The sequence below is a fragment of the Pristis pectinata genome, chromosome 28, assembly GCF_009764475.1.
Source record: "Pristis pectinata isolate sPriPec2 chromosome 28, sPriPec2.1.pri, whole genome shotgun sequence".
Taxonomy (NCBI): Eukaryota; Metazoa; Chordata; class Chondrichthyes; order Rhinopristiformes; family Pristidae; genus Pristis; species Pristis pectinata.
In genome coordinates, this window is record NC_067432.1 from 29811979 (window position 1) to 29834873 (window position 22895).

Genomic DNA, 22895 nt, shown 5'->3' on the forward strand with positions numbered 1-22895 from the left:
GGGCAGGGATTCAGGTTCTTGGACCATTGGGATCTCTTCTGGGGTAGGGGTGACCTGTACAAGAGGGACAGGTTACACTCGAACCAGAAAGGGACCAATATCCTTGCAGGGAAATTTGCTAGCGCGACACAGGAGGGTTTGGACTAGATTGGCAGGAGGGTGGGACTCTGAGCAGGAGCAAGTCAAGCAGTAGCCAGCGAGAGCAAGTTTAGTGATCAGGATAGCCAGGGGCACAGTAAAGGCAGGGAAAGGAATACCCAGTCGAACTGCATTTATTTCAGTGCACGAGGTTTAACAGGTAACGCAGACGGACTCAGAGTGTGGATTGGCTCTCAGGACTGGGATGTTGTAGCTATAACAAAAACGTTGCTGAGAGAAGGGCAGGACTGGCAGCTCAGTGCTCCAGGATACAGATGCTGCAGGTGTGACAGAGGTACAGGTAAGCGAGGAGGGGTGTTTCCTTTTTGATAAGGGAGGACGTAACAGCAGTGCTTAGAGACGACATTCTTGGGGGATCGTCCAGTGAGGCCATGTGGGTAGAACTTTGAAACAAGAAGGGGAGGGTCACTCCAGTGTAGACCAAACACCACCCCCCCCCCCACCCCAGTAGTCAGCAGGAACTTGAGGAGCAGGTGTGCAGAGAAATTGCTCACAGTTGTAAGAATAATAGGGTTGTATTAGTGGGAGATTTTAATGCCCCGGTATTGACTGGACTACCCAGAGTGTTAAGGGCCTGGACAAGGTGGAATTTGCAAAATCGCTTATCATTTTGTATACCGCTTTGGATACTGTTGGGGGGGAGCGACCCACCAGGGGAAAGCCACAGCGGCCAGGTCTCTGGAACTGTCTGGCTCTGTGGCTCAGAAGGGAAGTGGGGTAAGCAGACAGCAATAGTGACGTGGGGAACAGATGGGAGATTCTGTGGATGAGAACGGGATTCCTGGATGGCACGTGGCCTCCCAGGTGCCAGCGTCAGAGATGTATCAGAGATGCATCAGCATTCTTAACGGAGAGGGCAAGAAGCCAGAGGTCGCGGTCCACATCGGTACCAATGGTGTAGGCAGGAAAATGACGAGGTCCTGCAAAGTGAGTTCAGGGAGCTAGGCGCTAAGTTAAAAGGCAGGACCTCCAGGCTGGTGATCTCAGGATTGCTACCGTGCCACGTGCTAGTGAGGCAAGAAGTAGGAAGATGGTGCTGTTTAACACATGGTTAAGCAGATGGTGCAGGAGGGAGGGATTCAGAGTTTTGGATCATTGGGCTCTCTTCCAGAGCAGGCGGGATCTGTACAAACGGGACAGTTTGCACCTGAACTGGAGGAGGACCAATATCCCTGGGGCGGGGGGTTTGCAAATGCTGCTTGGGGGGGGGGGGGGGGTGAGGGGGAGGTGGTTTAAGCTAGAGTTGTGGGGGGGTGGGAACCAAAGTGGCAGGGCAGCAGGTGGAGTGACTGTGGGGAAAGTACTGTGGATGTTAAGCCTACAAGCAAAGACAGAAATCGACTGGTTGACGAGAATGGTGGGACTAGTGTTCTGAGATGCATCTATTTCAATTCGAGGCGTATTGTAGGTAAAGTAGATGAACTTAGAGAATGGATCCATATGTGGAATTATGATATTGCAGCCATTAGTGAGACTGGGTTGCAGGAGGGGCAGGACTGGCAGCTCAATGTTCCAGGTTCTGATGTTTAGGACGTTATAGAGGGGGAGGTATTAAAGGGGGAGGGGTGGCATTACTCATCAGGGAAAATGTCACATCAGTACTTAGAGAGGACATACTGGGGGGCTCAAATACCAAGGCAATATGGGTGGAACTGAGCATTAAGAAAGGGATGACCACATTAATGGGACCATATTATAGACCTCCCAATAGTCAGCGGGATTTAGAGGAGCAAATTTGTAGAGAGACAGCAGACAGTTGCAAGAAAGATAAGGTTGTGAGAGTAGGTGATTTTAATTTTCCAAAGATTGACTGGGACTCCCATACTGTAAAGGAATTGGATGGGATAGAGTTCATCAAGTGTGTTCAGGAAAGTTTCCTTAATCAATATGCAGAGGTCCCAACTAGAGAGAGTGTGATACTGGATCTCCTCTTAGGGAATGAGACAGGGCAGGTGACAGAAGTTGAGTGTAGAGGAACACTTTGAATTTAGTGATCATAATTCCATTAGTTTCAAGATAATTATGGAAAAGGATAGGACTGGTTCCAGGGTTAAGATTCTGAACTGGAGCAAGGTCAATTTTGAGGGCATCAGAAGGGATTTGGCAGGAGTGCATTGGGGTAGGTTGTTTTCCAGCAAAGAGCTGCTTGGTTAGCGGGAGACCTTCAAAAGTGAAATATTGAGAGTACAGAATCTGTATGTCCCTGTTAGAATAAAAATCAAGGCTAACACATTTAGGGAACCTTGGTTATCGAGGGATATTGAGGCCCTGGTAAAGAAAAAGGAGGTGTATATCAGGTATAGGCAGTTTGGATCAAATGAGGCACTTGAGGAGTATAAGAAATGCAAGAGAACACTTAAGAGAGAAATCAGGAGGGCTAAAAGAGGACATGAGGTTGCTCTGGCAGACAAGATGAAAGAGAATCCCAAGGCTTTCTATAGCTATATTAAGAGCAAGAGAAGAGCAAGGGACAAAATTGGTCCTCTTGAAGATCAGCGTGTTCATCTATGTGTGGAGCCGAAAGAGATAGGGGAGACCTTAAATGAAATTTTTTGCATCCATATTTACTCTGGAGACAGATACAGAGACTATAGAACTGAGGCAAAAGGGTATTGAGGTCATGGACGGTATCTGCATTACAGAAGAGGAGGTGCTGGCTGTCTTGAGGTGATTTAGGGAGAATAAATCCCCAGGGCCTGATGAGGTGTCCCCTCAGACCTTGTGGGAGGCAGGTGCAGAAATGGCAGAGGACCTAACAGTGATATTTGGAACATACTTAGCCACGGGTGAGGTGCCGGAGAACTGGAGGATAGCTAATGTTGTTCCATTGTTCAAGAAAGGCTCAAAGAATAAGCTGGGAAATTATAGGCCGGTGAGCCTGATATCAGTTGTGGGTAAATTATTGGAAGGTATTCCAAGGAACAGGATATATCAGTATTTGGATAGTTAGGGCCTGATTAGTGATAGTCAACATGGTTTTGTGTGTGACAGATCATGTCCAACTAATCTTATAGAGTTTTTCGAGGAGGTTACCGAGAATGTTGATGAGGGAAAGGCGGTGGATGTTGTCTACATGGACTTTAGCAAGGCCTTTGACAAAGCCCTGCATGGGAGGCTGCTCCAGAAAGTTAAGTGACTTGGCATTCAGGATGAAGTAGCCAATTGAATTCAATATTGACTTAGCGGGAGAAGCCAGAGAGTGGTAGTAGATGGTTGTCTCTCTGACTGGAGGCCTATGACTAGTGGTGTGCAGCAGGGATCGGTGCTGGGTCTGCTATTTATCATCCATATTAATGATTTGGCTAATGTGGTAAACTGGATCAGCAAATTTGTGGGCGTAGTGGACAGCGAGGAAGGCTATCAAAGTTTGCAAAGTGATCTGGACCAGCTTGGAAAATGGGCTGAAAAATGGCAGCTGGAATTTAATGCAGACAAGTGTGAGGTGATGCACTTTGGGAGGACAAACCAGGGTAAGACTGAGACAGTGAATGGTAGGGCACTGAGGTGTGCGGTAGAATAAGGGGGCCTGGGAATGCAGATCCATAATTCCTTGAATGTGGCATCATAGGTAGATAGGGTCGAAAAGAGAACTTTTGTCACTTTGGCCTTCATAAATCAGGGCACTGAGTACAGGAGTTGGGATGTTATTTTGAAGTTGTACAAGACGTTCATGAGGCCGGATTTAGAGTATTGTGTGCAGTTCTGGTCACCTACCTACAGGAAAGATATCAATAAGCTTGAAAGAGTGCAGAGAAAATTTACAAGGATGTTGCGGACTTGAGGACTTGAGTTATAGGGAAAGGTTGAATAGGTTAGGATTTTATTTTCTAGAGTGCAAGAGAATGAAGGGAGATCTTACATGAAGGGTATAGATAGGCTGAATGCATTCAGGCTTTTTCCCCTCAGGTTGGGTGAGACTAGAACTAGAGGACATAGGTTTAGGGTGAAAGGTGAAATATTTAAGGGCAATCTAAGGGGGAACTACTTCTTTCAGAGGCTGGTGCAAGTGTGGAACAAGCTGCCAGCGGAAGTGGTGGATGCCGGTTCTATTGTAACACTTAAGAGAAATTTGGATAGGTACATGGATGGGAGGGGTTTGGATGGATATGGTATGGGTGCAGGTAGACGGAACTGGGCAGTAGATCAGGTCGGCATGGGCTGGATGGGCTGAAGGGCCTGTTTCTGTGCTGTAGTGTTCTGTGACTCTATGGCTAAATGTGTCCTGGAAAGTTTCCTGAGTCAATATAAAGAGGCCCTACTCAGGAGGGTTCAACACTGGACTTCCTCGTAGGGAACGAGGCAGGGCAGGTAACTGAAGTGGGATCAGGGAGCACATTGGCTCTAGAGACCATAATTCTATTAGTTCTAAGATAGTGATGGAAAAGGGTAGGGCAGGTCCACAGGTTTAGGGTCTTAAACTGGAGCAGGGCTAAGTTTGGGGGAATTAGGCAGGATCTAGCAGAGGTCAATTGGGTGAGCCTGTTTGAAGGGAAAGGAACAAATGGCAAGGGGGAAGCTTTTAAGAGTTTGATACCAAGAGTCCAGGGGCAGCATGTTCCTGTTAGGGCGAAGGGTAATCCAAGCAAGTTTAGGGAACCCTGGCTGACGAGAGGTATTGAGGCTCTGGTCAAGAAAAAGAAGGAAGCACACATTGGGTTTAGGACTATAAAAAGACAATAAAAAGATTAAGAATACACTTAAGAGAAAATCAGGAGGGCAAAGAGAGGGTATGAGATGGATCTGGCAGGTAAGGTTAAGGAAAATCCCATGAGGTTCTATAGATATGTAAAAAGGGTGGCCAAGGAGAGAGTAGGTCCCCTCAGAGATCAGCAGGGCCACCTATGTCTCGAGCTGCAGGAGATGGATCAGATTTTTAACAAATATTTCTCCTTGGTGTTTACTGAGGAGAAAGTCATGGTTGCTCAAGAGATAAGGGAAACAAGTGGAGATGTTTTGGAGAACATTCATATTACCAGGGAGGAGGCATTTGCAGCCTTACAGCATGCTAAGGTGGATAAATCCCCAGGGCCTGACTGAGTGCAACCTTGAACTTTGTGGGAGGCTAGAGGAGAAATTGTGGAGGCCCTTGTGGAGATATTTGGTATTGGTTAATTATTGTCACTTGTACTGAGGTACAGTGAGAAACTTGTCTTGCATACTGTTCATACAGATCAATTCATTACACAGTGCATTGAGGTAGTACAGAGTAAAAACAATAACAGAATACAGAGTAATAGCTAGTGACATAGAATTTAAATTTAAAAGAGTAGAATGATTATAGTAAAAGTAATGAGCAGATCTGCAGAGAGCAGCTTGCACCGCGTTGCCACGCCCCGGTGCCATCTTGCCAGGGATTTTGTGGGCTTCATCGTTATCCACTGAAGAAGTTCCGAAAGACTGGAAGGTGGCTAATGTTGTTCCATTGTTTAAGAAGGGTAGCAAGGACAAGGCAGGGAACTCAGCCTGACATCAGTGGTGGAGAAGTCACTGGGGTGATTTCTGAGGGACAGGATCTACCAGCATTTGGATAGACAGAGTCTGATTAGGAGGAGTCAGCGTGGCTTTGTGTGTGGGATATCGAGTTTGATGAATCTTCTAGAGTTTTTAGAGAGGTAACCAAAAAGGTAGATGAGGGTAGGGCAGTGGATGTTGTCTATTTGGACTTTAGCAAGGTCTTCGACAAGGTCACACATGGCAGGCTGGTCTGGAAGGTTAGGTCCCATGGAATCCAGGGAGAGCTAGTTAGGTGGATTCAAAATTGGCTCAGAGGTGGGAAGCAGAGGGTGGTGGTTGAAGGTTGTTTCTCGAAATGGAGGCCGGTGACTAGTGGTGTGCCGCAGGGGTCAGTGTTGGGACCCTTGCCATGTACAGCAGTGGAGGCCAGATCATTGGAGGCATTTAAGGAAGAGATAGATAGATACCTAAATAGTCGGGGTATCAAGGGATATGGGGATAAGGCTGGAAATTGGGGTTAGGTGTTTTTTTTTTGCCCCCCCACCCCCCCAAATTTCTCATTTATTTTTCTTTTTTCCTTTTCTTTGGAGCAGACTCAATGGGCCGAATGGCCTACTTCTGCTCCCTTGTCTTGTGATCTTGTGATATAAATGATTTGGATGTGAATGCACAAGGCTTGATCAGTAAGTTTGTGGATGTCACGAAATTAGGTGTTGTTGATGGTGAAGAAGGTTATCGTAGATTACAGGGGGATCTTGATCAGTTGGGGAAGTGGGCCGAGGAGTGGCAAATGGATTTCAATACAGGCAAGTGTGAGGTGATGCATTTTGGAAAGTCCAACCAGTGTAGGACTTGTACTATGAATGGTAAGATTTAAAAGGGACCTGAGGGGCAACTTTTTCACGCAGAGGGTGGTGAGTATATGGAACGAGCTGCCAAAGGAAGTGGTTGAGGCAGGTTCAATAGATTCATTTAAGAAGCACTTGGATAGGTAGATGGAGGGGCGGGGCTTGGAGGGATATGGGCTGAATGCAGGAACTTTCCCTGGCGCCCCTCCAGGGCGAGCGATGTGTGGGAAGTCATCATTTAACGTGCGTCTGACAGGGAACAAACTCGCCCGGTGGCGGGATTCATTCTGGAAACTGGAAATGGAGATACCAGCAGCCAACCCTGGAATAGACCAGTCCCCACTGTCTCTGCACGTTTTGTGGTCATTTGGTGCGTTCATTCCATAACTTTCCTTGTTGACTGTTGAGTCTCTCTGCAAGGTACTGGTACACTCCAGCGGCACTAACTCAGCCGTCGGGTTTGCCCTTCAAGGAACACTGACAGCCTGACTTTAGTTTTTAACTTAACATCTGATCCTCAGGGCTGATCATTGTAACAGTACTTTGTTATTTTTATTTTATTAACTGCTTACTGGAAATTAAATATGAAAATAATTGATAAAGTCTTAAAATAGAAGCATCAGAGAAATGTGAATCTTTCATGACCAGGAAGCTGGAAGGTTTGTTTCGTAATTTGTTTGTCGCAGTGGAATCAACTCATTGACAGAACGCTCTGAAGGCCTTAACAATCTTGGTGTAAAGAAGAACTTCAGAACAATTGAACTTGAATGAACACTATCCATAATTGTTTAAATAGGACTCGATGTTATGGATGTTGTTCATCTAAAACCAACGTTCTTCTGCTGTAATTACGCTAAAATGGGGTTTTACACTCAGCTTCCTCTCTTTGTCTGTAATGCATAAATCTTGTAATTAAATCTATTATAAAATTGACTACATTGTATTGTCTTTCTCAATGCCCAAAGAATTCCTCCAATAACAAGTAAGAAAAAGCCCTGGAATCAGGACATTGGGTCACATTCTGGGGGAAGATGTCATCTGATCACCTTTACTCCCGACTTAAACGTCATTCTAGTTTATTGAAGTTCCCCTTTCAGAGGTCACTTGCTACTTACTGTTAAGATAACTCAAGTAGTATATACACATATCATACAGACTAGAATTGATTTAATCTCACTTAAGTTTTGATTTCTTAAAATTTAATGCAAGGGTTAAATGTTGTTCACCCTCAGGATAATCCATGGTTAATAAGGCAGGGTACAGTTAACCTGTAGTAACAGGATGGGTAAATTCGGAGTCTCTTGTCTTGTTTTCACTTTGGCAGACATGTTTGCGTCAGACATTTTGAGATATGTATTGAAACTAACATGTTCAGTTATCTGGGGGGAAATAATTCCTTACTGAGGGTCTTTTCTGCAGTGACATTTGTCATGTCATTATTAATTATCAGTGCAGACATGCCAAACTTTTCCTTGTAGAGAGTCAGGAACCACGTTTCTGTCGCTATCTCTGCACAGAATACATGGCCGTATTGTGTAATCGTCTGCACATCTATTGCTTAAACAATGGGGTTAGAGATTTTAATATCTTTACTTGCCCCTTGATGGAATTTAATCTAAAATCCAGTCCTGTGGTTCCAAAAACTGCAGTGTGACCCTCTGCATGTGATGGGCTCTGCCTGCATTTAGTGGGCAGCTTTCAGTGGCACCAATTTAGGGTACAAGTATGTGTGACAGGAACAGGATATGGAGCTGATTGAGTTCTTCCGTGAAGCAGAGGAAAGGCTTGATGAAGGCAACATGTTTCTGGACTTTCAAAAGGAACTTGATAAATTCTCCCATAATAGCAAAGTTAAAAGTCATAAGATTAAGAGGACAGAGGTTTTACAATAGATGTGAGAAGCTGAGAGCGGTGCTGAATGTTTGCCCCTCAGACCAGAGAGTGGCCGATATTCTGACCACTGCTCATCGTGATGCACATTCATTATCTGCGATTGGGTTACAGGTCATAATTTCAAAGTTTGTAGATGAAATGAGTCTTCAAAACGCAGTAGGTTATTTACAGACTTCAGGGCGAAACAGATTGATAAACTGTGGAGAGGTGTGGTAGATGCGTTTTATTGGAGAAGTTTGATTTCATGCATTTTGGTGGGAACAGGAAGGGCAAAACAGACGAAACAGTGTAATTTTGAAGAGGGTCCAGGAACAGTGATAGTGCTGTAAATATGTAAATCTGCTGAAGTAGCAACACTGCTGAAAAGACTTCCAAATGAGCAATTGGGATCCTTGCTGATTCTCAAAAAATGAATGCATTGGAAGAACTTTCTGCTGGACATTTGTAATTCCACAGCACAATCTCGGCCCTGGGGAGGTTCAGAGACTTCCCAGAATGGGACCAGTGATCCAGGAAATGCACTGGGTTGTCCTCTTTACACCAGAGAATGTTTGGGGCAGTTTCCAAAGTAATGAAACTTTCCAGTGGCAGAATGGTTGATATCCAGGTGGCCAAGACTGATGAAACAGCAGAGAAGAGAAGTAGTTCTTTCACTAAAAACGAGTCATAACCTGGGATGCACGGACTGAAGCCACGATGGAAGCAGGTTTGGTAATCACTTGCACAGGGGAATTGAATAAATATCTCAAGGGAGAAAGATTGCAGAATAAGGGAGCAGACTAATTGAGCAAATAGGTCGAAGTTTGATGGCCAAATGGGCTGCTCCTTTGCTGCATCGATTTATGGTTCAAAGGTGTCAAGAGAGCTGCTGAAGTGGCGGGTGTATTACATTATAAACCTGGAAGGCAACTGAAGGTTGGAGATGGCAGCTGAGGACTTGTCTGCTGAGCAGATGAATGGTGGGGGTATTTGGTGTTTGGAAGCCACAGCAGAAATTCCCATGTCAACCTTCTCTACTGCCTGTGCCGAATACTTCCCCACACCTTTGATTTATACCTTTTGCCTCCACAGATGCTGCTTTACTTGCTGAGTTCTTCAAGTGTTCTGTCTTTTGTTCCACATTCCAGCATCTCTTTTGTCCTCATATCCACCCCCCCCCCCCACATCTTTTGTCTTGTAAAACCAAGTATCCACAACATTGGGAATCTAACAATGGAAAGAACTGTCAATGTGAGCATCAACACTTGTCAATAAGTTGACATTTGTTGAACTGGTGATGGTACTAAAAATTATTAAACTATCGCAATGATAATTCTTTTGTACCTTCCTCTTTGCCACCCATGGAAAACTGAAGCTCCGCATCAGCACTTACTAAAACTGAGATTATGTTGCTTCAAAGCACACGTGGTACGTGCCAATACAACTTGGGTAATCACTTTGGTGAGAAGGATCATCTCAGGCCAAAGTAAATTAGTGACAATGATTTGAAAATTTACAGACTTGAAATGCAGCTAAAAAACGGACATGAACACAGGCCTGAGCATCCTCCATCAACCTAACTGTAAAATGCTTAAAGGTGCTCACACTTTCAATCAAATGTGAGGTGTGGTCAAGAGTGAAGAAGATAAGCAGTTCCCTGTCTGATGTACATCCAGCAGCCCACCAAATAGCTGGGCTGTGTATTTTCACTGTGGAACTAGCATCCGATATAGTGTCAGAGAATCACATAGATGGACATCATGTGGAGACAGTGAAGGGTGATGACCTGATGGCCACTAAAGGGTGATGACCGTGACTTCCATCACGGTCGGAGTTAAAGGCAGACAGTTGGATTCACCGAGCCATCCTCTAAGCCGTGTTTGCCAACATACACGTTGTTCATTGTGTCTCTTAAATATAATGCTTCTGTCCAGAGTCTTGTTTGGTGGTGTTCTGACCAGGGCTTCACTGATGTCCTTGTCTGAACACATTACAATGGGCAATGGCCTTCCATCAGTTCCGAACAGCCTCGGCTGGAATCCAGTTCCTTTTATGGATCATTACGTCCCACATCATCAATGAATTTGATTTCTCCCTTAAACAGAAGCAACTTCTACTTAAAATTTGATACTGAGCCATCACTGGAGATTAGGGCAAGTTGAGGGCCACAGACAAATGATTTAGGGATAAGGAGAGATGGAGCCCTAGGGAGAGAACTTCAGAGCTTCAGGCTTCTGCAGATGGACACAGTCACTAGTGTTGGAAAACACTGGGTGAACACTTTCCTTGTGAGTCACAGGACTGAGTTTTATGAAGATTGGGAGTCAAGAATCTGGGGAAAGACTCAAACACAGAATTTTAAAACCAGGTGTTGATTGGCCAGGAGACAATGAGTCTGGGGGAGGGATGGTGAGTGATTGAAGAAGGCTCTGGGTATGGCAGTTGGTTGGACAGCTGAGTTCAGGAGGTCGTTACATCGAGGACAAAGTGTGAAGAGCACTCTGTGACTAATGACATAAGGAGATGACCACACTGGAGTGGGAATCACATTGTGCTGGACCAGGGGTACCCAGTCCTCAGGCTTTTCAGGTGGAGCAGGTGGGTCGGAATGAGTGCCACACAATGCTGTACAGAGACATCTGACTGACGGCATGCAGTGATGTCAAACCCCATACACCAGGGCTACGTAAAACTCCACTGCACATACGAGGCCCAGAAGAAGATTGAAGCAGGTTGCAGCTGGAGGTCTGAGGCCTGTTTCAGGGTTGGTTGAGCATCTCCACTTCACCTGGACCTCTGCAAAATTCCTGGGCATCCACCTCCCTCTGGAAACAAGCCTTCCTTAGCTCTCCATTGTCGCTTCCTCCTTCTCCTTTCCCTGCATCCCTCCCGCATCGCCCTGTTGATCATTTACCAGTAAACTTCTCACCAGCCCCTCCCTCCAAACCACATTCTCGGCCGTGAGGAAATTCTATGGTTTAGTGCGTTTGGTCTCATACCTTCAGCAGATCAAAGTGCAAGTTGTTGTGGGTCCCAGTGCTAAGTCAATTACACAATTCACAGCTAGTCTTCAATGTTAGCACCCTAAACACTAATTACCTCAATATTAAGAATGCTTTCCAGCATCGAAATCCTCAAGATTTAAAATCAAAAGTTGCTTATCTGGAAATGAACAGGAACACAAGGCAACAGGAGCAGGAGGAGACCACCTGCCCTTTAACCCTGCCCCACCATTAAACGTGATCATGGCCTCAGTTCCTCTTCTGTGCCTGTTCTCCACACCCTTCTATTCATCAATCGATCAAATATTCACCCACCTCAAATACTTCCAATGATCCAGCTTCCAACCCCTGCCGGGGCAGGGAGTTCCAGAGATTCACCACCCTCTGACAGAGGAACTTTCTACCTACCTCAGTGTGACCAGCCCCTTATCCTGTCATTATGTCCCCTTCTTGAGACTGTCCCACTAGTGAAAACATCCCAACATCGACCCTGTCAAACCCCCCTTAGGACCTTGTATGTTTGAATAAGGTCACCCGTCATTCTTCTGCCTGCATGAAGACAGCCTCAATCTCTCCTGGTAGGACAACCCTCACATGCCAGGAGTTACCCTGTGGATCCTGTTTGTATTGATTCCAGTGTTACTCCTTTGTTTAAGGGGATGGGACCAAAACTGTACACAGTGTTCCAGGTGAGGGCTCACCAGCACCCTGTACCATTGCAACATTGAACGTTGAACAAGTTTTGCACCAACCAAATATTGTTGTAATGCAAGACTGGAATTTTCCAATGCTTTATTGTACAATTGTTCACTAAATATATTTACATGACACTCATTTCAACATCAGTGCAATACATAAGGATGTTGCATAATTACCAGTTGTTGAAAATGTTGAAACAATGGGGGTTACAGCAGGAACAATATTACTGTTTTATAAAGCAACATTTGCAACTGCATCATTGAAAATAGTAACAGCTTCACTATTTATCAGAAACATAGTAATTTTTCTATTCAAATCACCAAAACAGCCCGTTGCTTTGTAAACATATGTGGCCCCTTTAATGTGGCATAAAAAGTACTGACTAGGCCTTGGATCCCTTTGGCAACTTTTGGAAATTAACAATGCCAGTTTGTTTATGAACTGGTTTCTCTTTAATAAAATCGGTTACAATGTCAGCTAAGTATCATCTTCACAGTGATGTGTCAGAAAAAGAAAATAAGCAAAGCTGACACTAATTGTCTTGCTCCCTTTGTCAGGACCGGTAGTATGCAATTTGGGAAACTAAGAGTGAAAATTAGAAGCAATATGGATGTCGTAAAGTTACTTCAATATAAATGTCGAAGTGCGGGGAGAAAAAATGCAATTTACAAAAATGTAATGTATACTAGTAAACTTTAGGATGTAACTTAGCTGAGATACATTAACATGCTCTGGATAGACACAGCCCAACATCGCAGAAGTAGAGAGACAATGCCTGTCACAAATGAAGGACCAATACTTAGTGTTAGAAACCACAGAACAGCAAGTCAGTGTTAGAATTTAATCATTTAGCAAATTGAAAAAAACCCAAAATACCAGGAGAAAATTCCCTTGGGTAATCTTGATTTGGCACTTTATCAGAACAATTAACTGTCTGAGAGACTGAGATAACATCCGCCCCATCTCATCACTGGAACTGTGGCCTGAAGTACTTTGTAATTTTCTGCACACACCTGCACATATTCAGATAAACATACCCACACATTGAAAACAGACATGCACTAAAGATAACTTCTGCTGCCCTGCAGTTTCTCTCTTCTGCTTCTTATGTGGTTTCTTCAGTAGACCTGGTGTCTGATTTGAGGCGTACAAATTCTTTGGCCACTTCGTCATTGGTCCTCTGTGAGAGTATTCTGAGAATTGTCAGGCCGGTTTCATCCATGTTAATGTTCTTGATGAGAGTGTACCACGATGCACAGCTCCCTTTCTCTACGATGTCCTTTAACTGGATGACTGTCATTCCAATAATCCGGTCTTCTCTGGCAAAGCAGTAATCTTTCACGGTCACATGTAGCTCGTAGGACTCTGGGCCACTCTCGTTACTCAGAATGCTGCATATGTAAATAAATATTTAGTCTGGCGATCTTCCCCACTGAAGTAAAAATCCCGAAATGTCGGCCAGAGAGCACAAGGAGCAGTTGCTGGGATCAAATGTGTGTGTGCGCAGGGGAGGGTAACTCGGGTGCTCGGTAACCGAGGTACTGTCTCTGCAGACACGAGCCTGCAGTGCTCGAGGCAATGGTCACATTATGGGTCGAACTGGACAAAGGACGGACCCAGGTCGGGGCGGAGAGAATAAACTAGGGGACAACAGAGTGAGCACACCGGTGGTGAGGTCTCTTGGATTTGGGCTCACCACAGGTTGAGTTGCGACTGACACTGTGGACCAATTGGAACAGGGCGCTGCAGTTAAGCGGGCTCAGGCATGCTCCCGAGGTAAGTATCACTTGTTGTAACTTAGCAATAAAGTGTGTTTTGTGCAGCATTACATGTGCAAGACTGGGTTCTATCAGATCTGTGAACAATCCTGTTTAACTCTGGCACAACAGCCACCGACCCCTTTGTGTCCTACTTCCCCACACCAGACGTGCACTGCAGCTCGTCCCTCTGCAGCTCACGGCTTGGTCTCAGTTCTCAGTGACACATCAGGGGTTGCTGAGAATACTCCAACACAGGTCTCTGTAGCTCTCCCTTCCCCTCCACCCCAGAGACACGGTGGGCTGGAGATTCACTTCTGCCAGGGACGTTGCTCCAAAGGGTCACTGGAGGGAGATAAGCAGGAACGGAAAGGGCCAGAGCTGGATTCAGATAAGGACGTGAGAATGGGAACTGTTAGGGGAGAGGTGAACAGCAGTTGGAACCAGATTGGGGGTGGGGGGGGGGATCCTGTGTGCGGTGGGTGCATGGAGCCAGGAGGGGGAAGGGGACAAAGATAGGTGGGGGAGGGGCTGGGGTGGGGGGAAGGGGTGAAGGGGGGAAGGAAAGGGAAAAGGGGTGGGTTACCTAAAATTGGAAAACTCAACAATAATGCCATTGGGCTGTGGACTCCCAGGCAGAACATCAGGTGCTGTTCTTCCAGTCTGTGTTGGGCTTCATCCTGGCTGTCCAGAAGGGCCAAGGATGGACAGGTCAGGGTGAGAATGGGAAGGAAGGGGAGCTGGAATGGTCTGTAACTGGGAGCTCAGGAAGGCCATTGTGGACAGAGCGTAGGTGTTCTGTGAAACGGTCACCCAGTCTGTGCTTGGTCTCACCGATGTAGGGGAGGCCACATCAGGAGCACTGGGTGCAGTAGACAAGGATGGAGGAGGTGCACGTGAACCTTTGCCTCACCTGGAAGGGCTGCTTAGGTCCTGGGATGGTGGTGAAGGAGGAGGTGAAGGGGCAGATGTTACATCTACTGCGAGGGCAAGTGCAAAGTGCCGGGGTGAGGGAGGGGTGGGTGGGGAGGGATGAGTGGACCAGGGAGTCATGGAAGGAGTGGTGCCTGTGGAAGGCGGAAAGGGGTGGGGAGGAGAGGATGTTGCTGGTGGTGGGATCTCGTTGCGGCTGGCGGAAACGGCGAAGGATGATGCGCTGGATGCGGAGGCTCAGAGGGTGGAAGGTGACGACCAGGGGAACTCCATCCCTGTTCTGTCTAGAGGGAGGCAGGGTGAGAGCAGAAGTATGAGAAACAGAGATCAGTCTCCCTCAATCACAGCAGAAAGGAAGCCATGCTTTCTGAAAAAGGACGATACTTCAGATGTCCTGGAAGGGAAGGCCTCATCTTGAGAGCAGATGTGGTGGAGATGGAGAAATTGCGAGAAAGGAATGGCATCCTTACAAGGGACAGGGTGGGAAGGGGTGCGGTCTAAGTAGCTGTGGGAGTCGGTGGGTTTGTAGTAAACGTCAGTGGATAGTTGGTCTCCTGAGATGGAGACAGAGAGGGAGAGAAGTTTTAGAAATAATCTACATGAATTTGAGTTCAGGGTGGAAGTTGGTGGTGAAGGTGATAAAATTGATGAGCTCTGCATGGGTGCAGGAAGTAGCACCAATGCAGTCATCAATGTCACGGAGAAAGAGTTGGGGAGTGGTACTGGAGAGGTTTGGAACAGGGACTGTTCCATGTAGCCACAAACAGACAGGCATAGCTGGCGCCTATGCGGGGGCCCATGGCTTTGATTTGTAGGAAGTGAGATTCAGTGAGAGAAAGTGAGAGAACCAGGACTCACTACTGCAGCCACGTGTCCTTCCTCAACCAAGACTCGAAGTATATGGTAAGTCTGTGACTGGGACCACAGGAGAGAGTAGCCCTGGGCCAAGTCACAGAGCACAAAACTAAACCCCTCATCCCACCGAGTCCACACTGACCATCAGGCACTCCTTTGCACTAATCCTACATAATCCCACTTTATTCCCTACACATTCCCTGCATCTAGAGTTGGACTGAGCCCACACACTCTCAGGTTGGTTACATTACAAATCAGACATGAATTAGCTTTTGCCACCCAGCTTCGATAATGAGCCTTAACGTATCAAAACATGACTGAAACAAGATGACATTTAATTTTTCCAAATCAGACATCTTGATGGCTCACAGTTAAGAGCTCAGTCTTCGAGTCTATCACATGGTCACGGAGTAACGGGAAGTTGGACACTGGCTGGGACTGGATTTGAATGTAAACATTCAAAACTAAAGGGTTTGGGGTTTCAGTCAGTAGATTTGATTTAGGGCTTAATATTTATCTAAATAATCCGTTTTATTTACTGGATTGTATTATCTTTGCAAACCGATACACTTTGGCAACAGTTTAATTTAAAATGAACATATAAGGAAATATAACAAATAGACAGGCTATGTAAGGACACTTACAAGTGAAATGTCTCGTTGTATTTCGGTGACCAAACGTTGTTTTTTGTCTTTGTGGCAAATTTTCTTTTCCTGTCGCTGAGATTTGGTCCAATCACGTGAACTTCTACAAACGGTCGGAACATGGCCGTTGTATGCCAGATCAGCTCATTGACAGCAACAACTGAAAGGAAAGATCAAAACTCTGATGGGCTTCAAATTGTCACAATGCTTGGTTTGGTCCAAAGGGGCCGTCACATGTTATACAAATGCACGGTTCATTAGGGGCTACATTGGTTGGGACACTTACTTTTAATTGTAACTTTATGTTCTCCAGTACCAGGGTGAGTGAAGAGGTCTACATGAATTGACACTTCTCCCACTGAGCCGTTTGTAGATTGAGCTGAAAAGTTGCACAGTAAACAAGATGAACAAAGTTAGGGAAAACTGAACTATCATCTGTATATCTAAGCAGGAAAATTTCTAAGACTCAGATATAAAGAAACAATTCATCTAATTTATAAATCAATATTTTGCCAAACTGTGAGTCTTTGTTCCATCCTACAAACCACAGTCAACAGCACAGGGCCTGCAGTCTCCGCTTGGTTTAGTGCTAGTGCTTCACCTGAACAACAGGTTAGGGTTTTAAGGTGAATTATGGGTTTGAGCATAACATCTGAAATGAGACATCATTGTTGTGTGTTTACTGAGTGATATTATAAAGGAAAACGAATGCTAAAGATTGGACAAGTTGGGTAAGGGAAGGCAGAGCACAAGGGTTTGAAAAGATATCGTCAAGCAGTCAAGAAGAAAACTACAGAGCCATTGCTCATTTTAGTTAAAGGTCTGTGTGTGTGTGTGTGTGTGTGTGTGTGTGTGTGTGTGTGTGTGTGTGTGTGTGTGTGTGTGTGTGTGTGTGTGTGAGAGTGCGTGCGTGCACGCGTGCGCGCGCATCCGCACGCACTGGGGGACTGGAGAATGGACAATTCATTCTTCAACAGGGAGATGCAGCTAATCTTGATGATTATAGTTTACAATTCACCTCATGAAAATTTCAGATACTTCAAAACAGAGGTAGCAGCATAAATTTCAAAAGGGGTGACTGTCTATGATAAAACTTGTACAAATCTTTCTAGAGATAACAGGCAGGATAGATAGAGGAAATGCTGTCCATTGAGGACCTTACGTAGACTTTAGGAAAACCTTTGACAAAATACCATCTGGGAGATCACTGGAGAAACCCAAGGAGTTTGTAAATTGTAACACAAAAATGATTGAAACGGAGAAAAGAAAGGAGTCGCAATGGGAGTCAGCAGTTTTCACAAGGGATATTGAGAGGCCAGGGAATGAGCTGGCGGTGGCAGTCTGAATTCACTGGCAGTAAGATTTTGGCAGTGCTGTCCAGCAAGTCCCCTTTAACTGCTATCAGCAAGTCACCATGTTGTCTGATCATCTTGCTGGTGCTGGGATCTTGCTGTCTGAAATTTGGTGGATAAATTTGTCTTCAGAATGACCATCACACCTGGGCAGTAAAATAACGGTAAAATATTCTGAACACAAGAAAGACACAAAATAAAGAAAATGACTGCACTTTATAAAAAAAAGTTCCAATATTTTCCAGCCTCATTTTAGAAATACAATTTTAATGAATCTAACCATTCTAAGTTATGCAACCATCCTGCTCACGTACAGAACCATAGAATACAGCACAATACAGGCCCTTCGGCCCACCATGTTGTGCCGACCTTCAAACCACACCTAAGACTATCTAACCCCTTCCTCCCACATATCCCTCTATCTTAAATTCCTCCATATGCTTATCTAACAAGCTCTTGAACTTGACCAACGTATCAGCCTCCACCACCACCCCAGGCAGCGCATTCCATGCACCAACCACTCTCTGGGTGAAAAACCTCCCTCTGACATCACCCTTGAACTTCCCACCCATTACCTTAAAGCCAAGTCCTGTTGTTTTGAGCATTGGTGCCCTGGGGAAGAGGCGCTGGCTGTCCACTCTATCTATTCTTCTTAATATCTTGTATACCTCTATCATGTCTCCCCTCGTCCTCCTTCTCTCCAGTGAGTAAAGCCCCGGCTCCTTTAGTCTCTCCTCATAGTTCATACTCTCTAATCCAGGCAGCATCCTGGTAAATCTCCACTGCACCCTTTCCAACGCTTCCACATCCTTCCTATAATGAGGCAACCAAAACTGGACACAGTATTCCAAGTGTGGTCTAACCAGAGTTTTGTAAAGCTGCATCATTACTTCACGGCTCTTAAACTCGATCCCACGACTTATGAAAGCTAACATCCCATAAGCTTTCTTAACTACCCTATCTACCTGTAAGGCAACTTTCAGTGATCTGTGGATATGAACCCCCAGATCCCTCTGCTCCTCCACACTGCCCAGAATCCTGCCATTTACCTTGTACTCCGCCTTGGAGTTTGTCCTTCCAAAGTGTACCATCTCACACTTCTCTGGATTGAACTCCATCTGCCACTTGTCAGCCCAGCTCTGCATCCTGTCAATATCCCTCTGTAAGCTTCCACAGCCCTCCACACTATCCACAACACCACCGAAGGGTATGTAGGGAAATGTTCAGTTTGAATTTGTGCGTGAATTCTACACACCTCCAAACAATATGGACTTTTCCCATAATCCTTCATGAAAATAAATTTGTGAATGAATGTATCAGTAGCCTTCTCTATTCATTTACGTGCGTATGTCATTGAGCGTGATCTGCTGCCCCTTTGCAGATGTAACATTCTCTGTGTAGGTGAACTGGCTCTCCCCCTGATCAGCCAGAGGCAGAGCCCTGCTCACTGGTTACAACTCTAAAATGTTTTATTTTAAGAGGTGATCTAAAACTTTTTATTGGCTTAAAGTATATTCCTGTTGATAGAAAGCTGGAAGGGGCGATGGATGACATCTCAAGATGAACTCAGACCACTTGGCCAAATGTAAAGCTTCATCAAATACAGAGCTGCCTCTCCTTATTCATACTCCGTTTGTTAACTGAAGTAATGTGTTTCTTTGTAACAGAAATACTGCAGCATTGTAAAGACATGCTCTACACAAACACTTGCACATTCTTTCCCTGGATAAGCTCTGAGGGTTCACTGCTGTTGTAAGAGCACTGAGCAACACCTTGTACAGTTGCACAGTTGAGCCTTTTTATGTATTGTAAGTGCCCGATAGGCTTAGAGTACTTCTGACTGACAGCTGACACAATGCTTCTGGAATAATGTTTTACAGTAGAGCTCCTTTCTACATGCCAATACTTCCTGAGAATATCTGGTAATATTTACTTATATTCAATTGAATTAATTGTAGAACCAAGCCTACGAATATACTCCGAATGTTCGTAAAACACTTGACAATCTATTGATTTTGAATACTCAAAAAAGACAAAGTACTTTTATGATGCCCTTTTACTTTGTTGCAAAGCACTTTATGCTTCATAAAAATGCCAAAAGGATATAAACCCAGTGACATTCTGGCTTTGTATTGCAATGGCGTGAAACTCCTCACAACCCACCAATCCCACCCAACCACCACCCCTTCCACCTCTGACCTTTCACCCTTGGGGTTGATATTGCAGAGATTAGCTACAGTGAAGCGCTAATCGTCCTTTCCATACTCAGACAGCACACCTGACCTAAGTTGAATCAGAATGTTCTGTGAACGTTTTTAGATTGTGGATCCTCCTCTATACAACCTCAAATGTTTCAACTGTCTGGTTGAGGAGAGGCTTGGTCATGTGCCAAACAGAGCTTCATCGTCCCGGGCATTTGGGAATTTGGGAATTTGGGAATTTGCACAACCCCGTCACGCTGTAACCAATCAACTACAGGCAACAACGGGAAATTACTCACTCAAGCAAATAACCAATCTGTCACCTGCTTGAGCATTTGGGATGAGTAATATGGCCACTTCAAACGTTCTGGACGCAAAGAATTTAAGGGCGGCTATGACCTTCACACCACAGGTATTTCTGCATCTATGAATGAGTCTGACTGGAGAAGGTGTGTGGAAGTGTTCACTTGCGGCCTCCCTCGTGAATCAGTGTTCACCACGGTACTTCTTCATCTCAACCTGTGAATGTGTCTGCCAGTCTCCTGGGCACCGCCACTGAACCCACTGGTCATTTAGCAGCAAGCCCAAGACTAAAGGAACAAAATGAAAGGTTTTAAAAATGGCCTTGAAGCACACTTAGCAGTCTTAAAACACTCTCCTTTTGTGATAAGATCAGTGCCTTGTGACCTGGCGTGTCTGTTTTGGGCTGGCTGCAAACAGACTGGTGCTGTTGGGGGGAGGGAGGATTTGTTAAAGAGATACTGAAGTGTTAACGTATTCAGGCAGTTTTCCAGCACCTGTCAAAGCCAGGCCCAGCGCTGTGTGAAGTGGTCAGAGAGCTGGCTCTGTGATCACCACCCTGCATTTATCCATCTTCAACTCCTATATTGTGCATCACAACAGCTGAAGTTTTAATCAGTTCTCATGGATTCCTCTCCTTCCTCTGATTACAGCCCAAGGGGACAGGACTAAAGACCGATCTTTAAGCAATGATGTCTAATAGAACTTGATGTGATTTTGTGAATGAATTGACAACCCAGATGTAACTGCAGGAGTTGAGAGACTCAGGGGATGTAGAATCTCATGCTGCTACACTGAAGTGGCAACTGATACAAACTCACTCGACAACAGCAGAAATATTTCAATTTCTCCTTAATGAAAAATGCTCAGTTCCATAATTCTTCTGAGGTGCTGAAAACCACAGAAGGACAGTTAACTTCATGCTCTTTACTATTATGTAGAAAGCAGATTCTCACACTTCCACTCATATTTTTGGTGCCTTTTCAGTTCATTACAAAGCGTCACATGGAGGTGGACTTGGTCACCAAGGATCTTCGAGAAGCTGACACTTGTGTTGGGCCAGGCAGGAGAGTTTACCCCTGATGAGCTCACAGGCCTTGCCCCGAAGGAGTTTGTCATCCCCATGGCTTCGGAGGAAACACTGGTGATCAACTGAGCTAATTTCCTTCTGCAACTTTCCTTGCTTTGTCACAGCTTTGTTTCCCCAGATCTCTTCATATTCACTTTCAGCTATAGAACCCTGTGAGTTCAGCGGAAAAGAACAGAAGACTTATGAACCTCAACAGATGTTTATGTAATTGTTTCCATTGCTACATTTATTGGAGACACAGGAGACTGCAGACGTCGGAATCTGGAGAAACAAACAATCTGCTGGAGCAACTCAGCAGGTTGAGCAGCGGCTGTGGGCGGAAAGGAACTGTTGACGTTTTGGGTTGAAACCCTGCTTCAGGACTGACAGTGGAGAGGAGAAAGAGCCAGTATAAAGAGGAGAAGGGGAGTGGTGAATAGGGGCCCAAGGTGATTGGTGGACTGAGTGGGGGTGGGTGGATGATGGGCAAAACGAGCCAAGTGGGGAGGGGAACAGGGAGGGGGAGGGAGACGGGTGGATGATAGTGAAGGCTGACACAAAACAAAGAGGAAGATGGAGTGGGGGGTGGAGGTAAAGGTGGAGACAGGTAGGAGGGTGCTAAGCAGCAACACAAAGGCTACTAGTGCTAGAATGTGAGGTAAGGGAGGTGAGAGTGGGGACCATTAGGGGAGAGGTGTATGGCAGGTGGAACCAGAACCAGATTGTGAGGGTGGGAGAGTCAGTGGGTGAAATGCGTGGATGGAACCAGGAGGAGGAGGGGGGCAAAATGGGTGATGGGGGTTGGGGGAGTGGGAATGGGGACAAAAAAATAGGGGACTGGATGAGGATAGGGGGAGAGAGAGAGAGAGTGGGGAGGAGGTGGACAGGTGGTGGGGAGAACTAGAGGTGTGGTTACCTGAAATTGGAAAATTCAGTCTTCACACCACTGGGCTGTAGACTGCCCAGACAGCATATGAGGTGTTGTTTCTTCAATTTGCATTGGGCCTCACCTTGGCAGTGGAGAAGGCCGAGGATGGACAGGTTGGTGTGGGAATGGGAATTGAAATGGTGTCTAACTGGGAGCTTGGGATGCTCACTGTGGACAGGGAACAGGTGTTCTGTGAAACGACTGTCTCATCTGCACTTGGTTTCACCAATGTAGGGGAGGCCACATCGGGAGCACCAAATGCAGTAGACAAGGATGGAGGAGGTGCACGTGAATCTCTGCCTCACCTGGAAGGGCTGCTTAGGTCCCTGGATGGTGGTGAGGGAGGACGTGTCAGGACAAGTGTTTCACCTCCTGTGGTTACAAGGGAAAGTGCCAGGGGTCAGGGTTGGGTGGGCGGGGAGGGATGAGCAGACCAGGGAGTCACAGAGGGAGTGGTCCCTATGGAAGGCAGAAAGTAGTGGGGAGGAGAAGATGTGGTTGGTGGTGGGATCTCAGGATCTCATTGCAGTTGGTGGAACTGATGAAGGTTTATTGTCTTCTTACCAGCACACCTGACGCACCGTGCTTGATTTTAAAAGCCATAAAGGCAGTTTGTGATTTCAGGTCAATCACTGAATAAACACAAAACTATAAAATGAACAAATTATAGCTGAAAATAAAATCATAAAAGCCGACTGTCAGACACAGATGCAATGAAAGGTCTTCCTGAATAACACAGTCGGATGTGAAATCCTGCAGATTCCACTTTGTGCCTTATGGGAAAGTCATTGAGCGCAGATGTTACCCTGGGTCCTGTTTGTG

General features: G+C 45.6%; 1 protein-coding gene across 1 annotated transcript in view; it reads right to left on the reverse strand.

The window, feature by feature from the left end:
• Positions 1-12110: 12110 nt before the first annotated feature.
• LOC127583971 (protein unc-13 homolog C-like) overlaps positions 12111-22895 on the reverse strand; it is a 424484-nt gene continuing 413699 nt past the window's right edge. The window contains 3 exon segments of the mRNA XM_052040443.1: positions 12111-13425; positions 16224-16383; positions 16510-16602. Coding sequence (XP_051896403.1) covers positions 13140-13425; positions 16224-16383; positions 16510-16602 — 539 coding nt within the window. The 3' untranslated portion in view covers positions 12111-13139.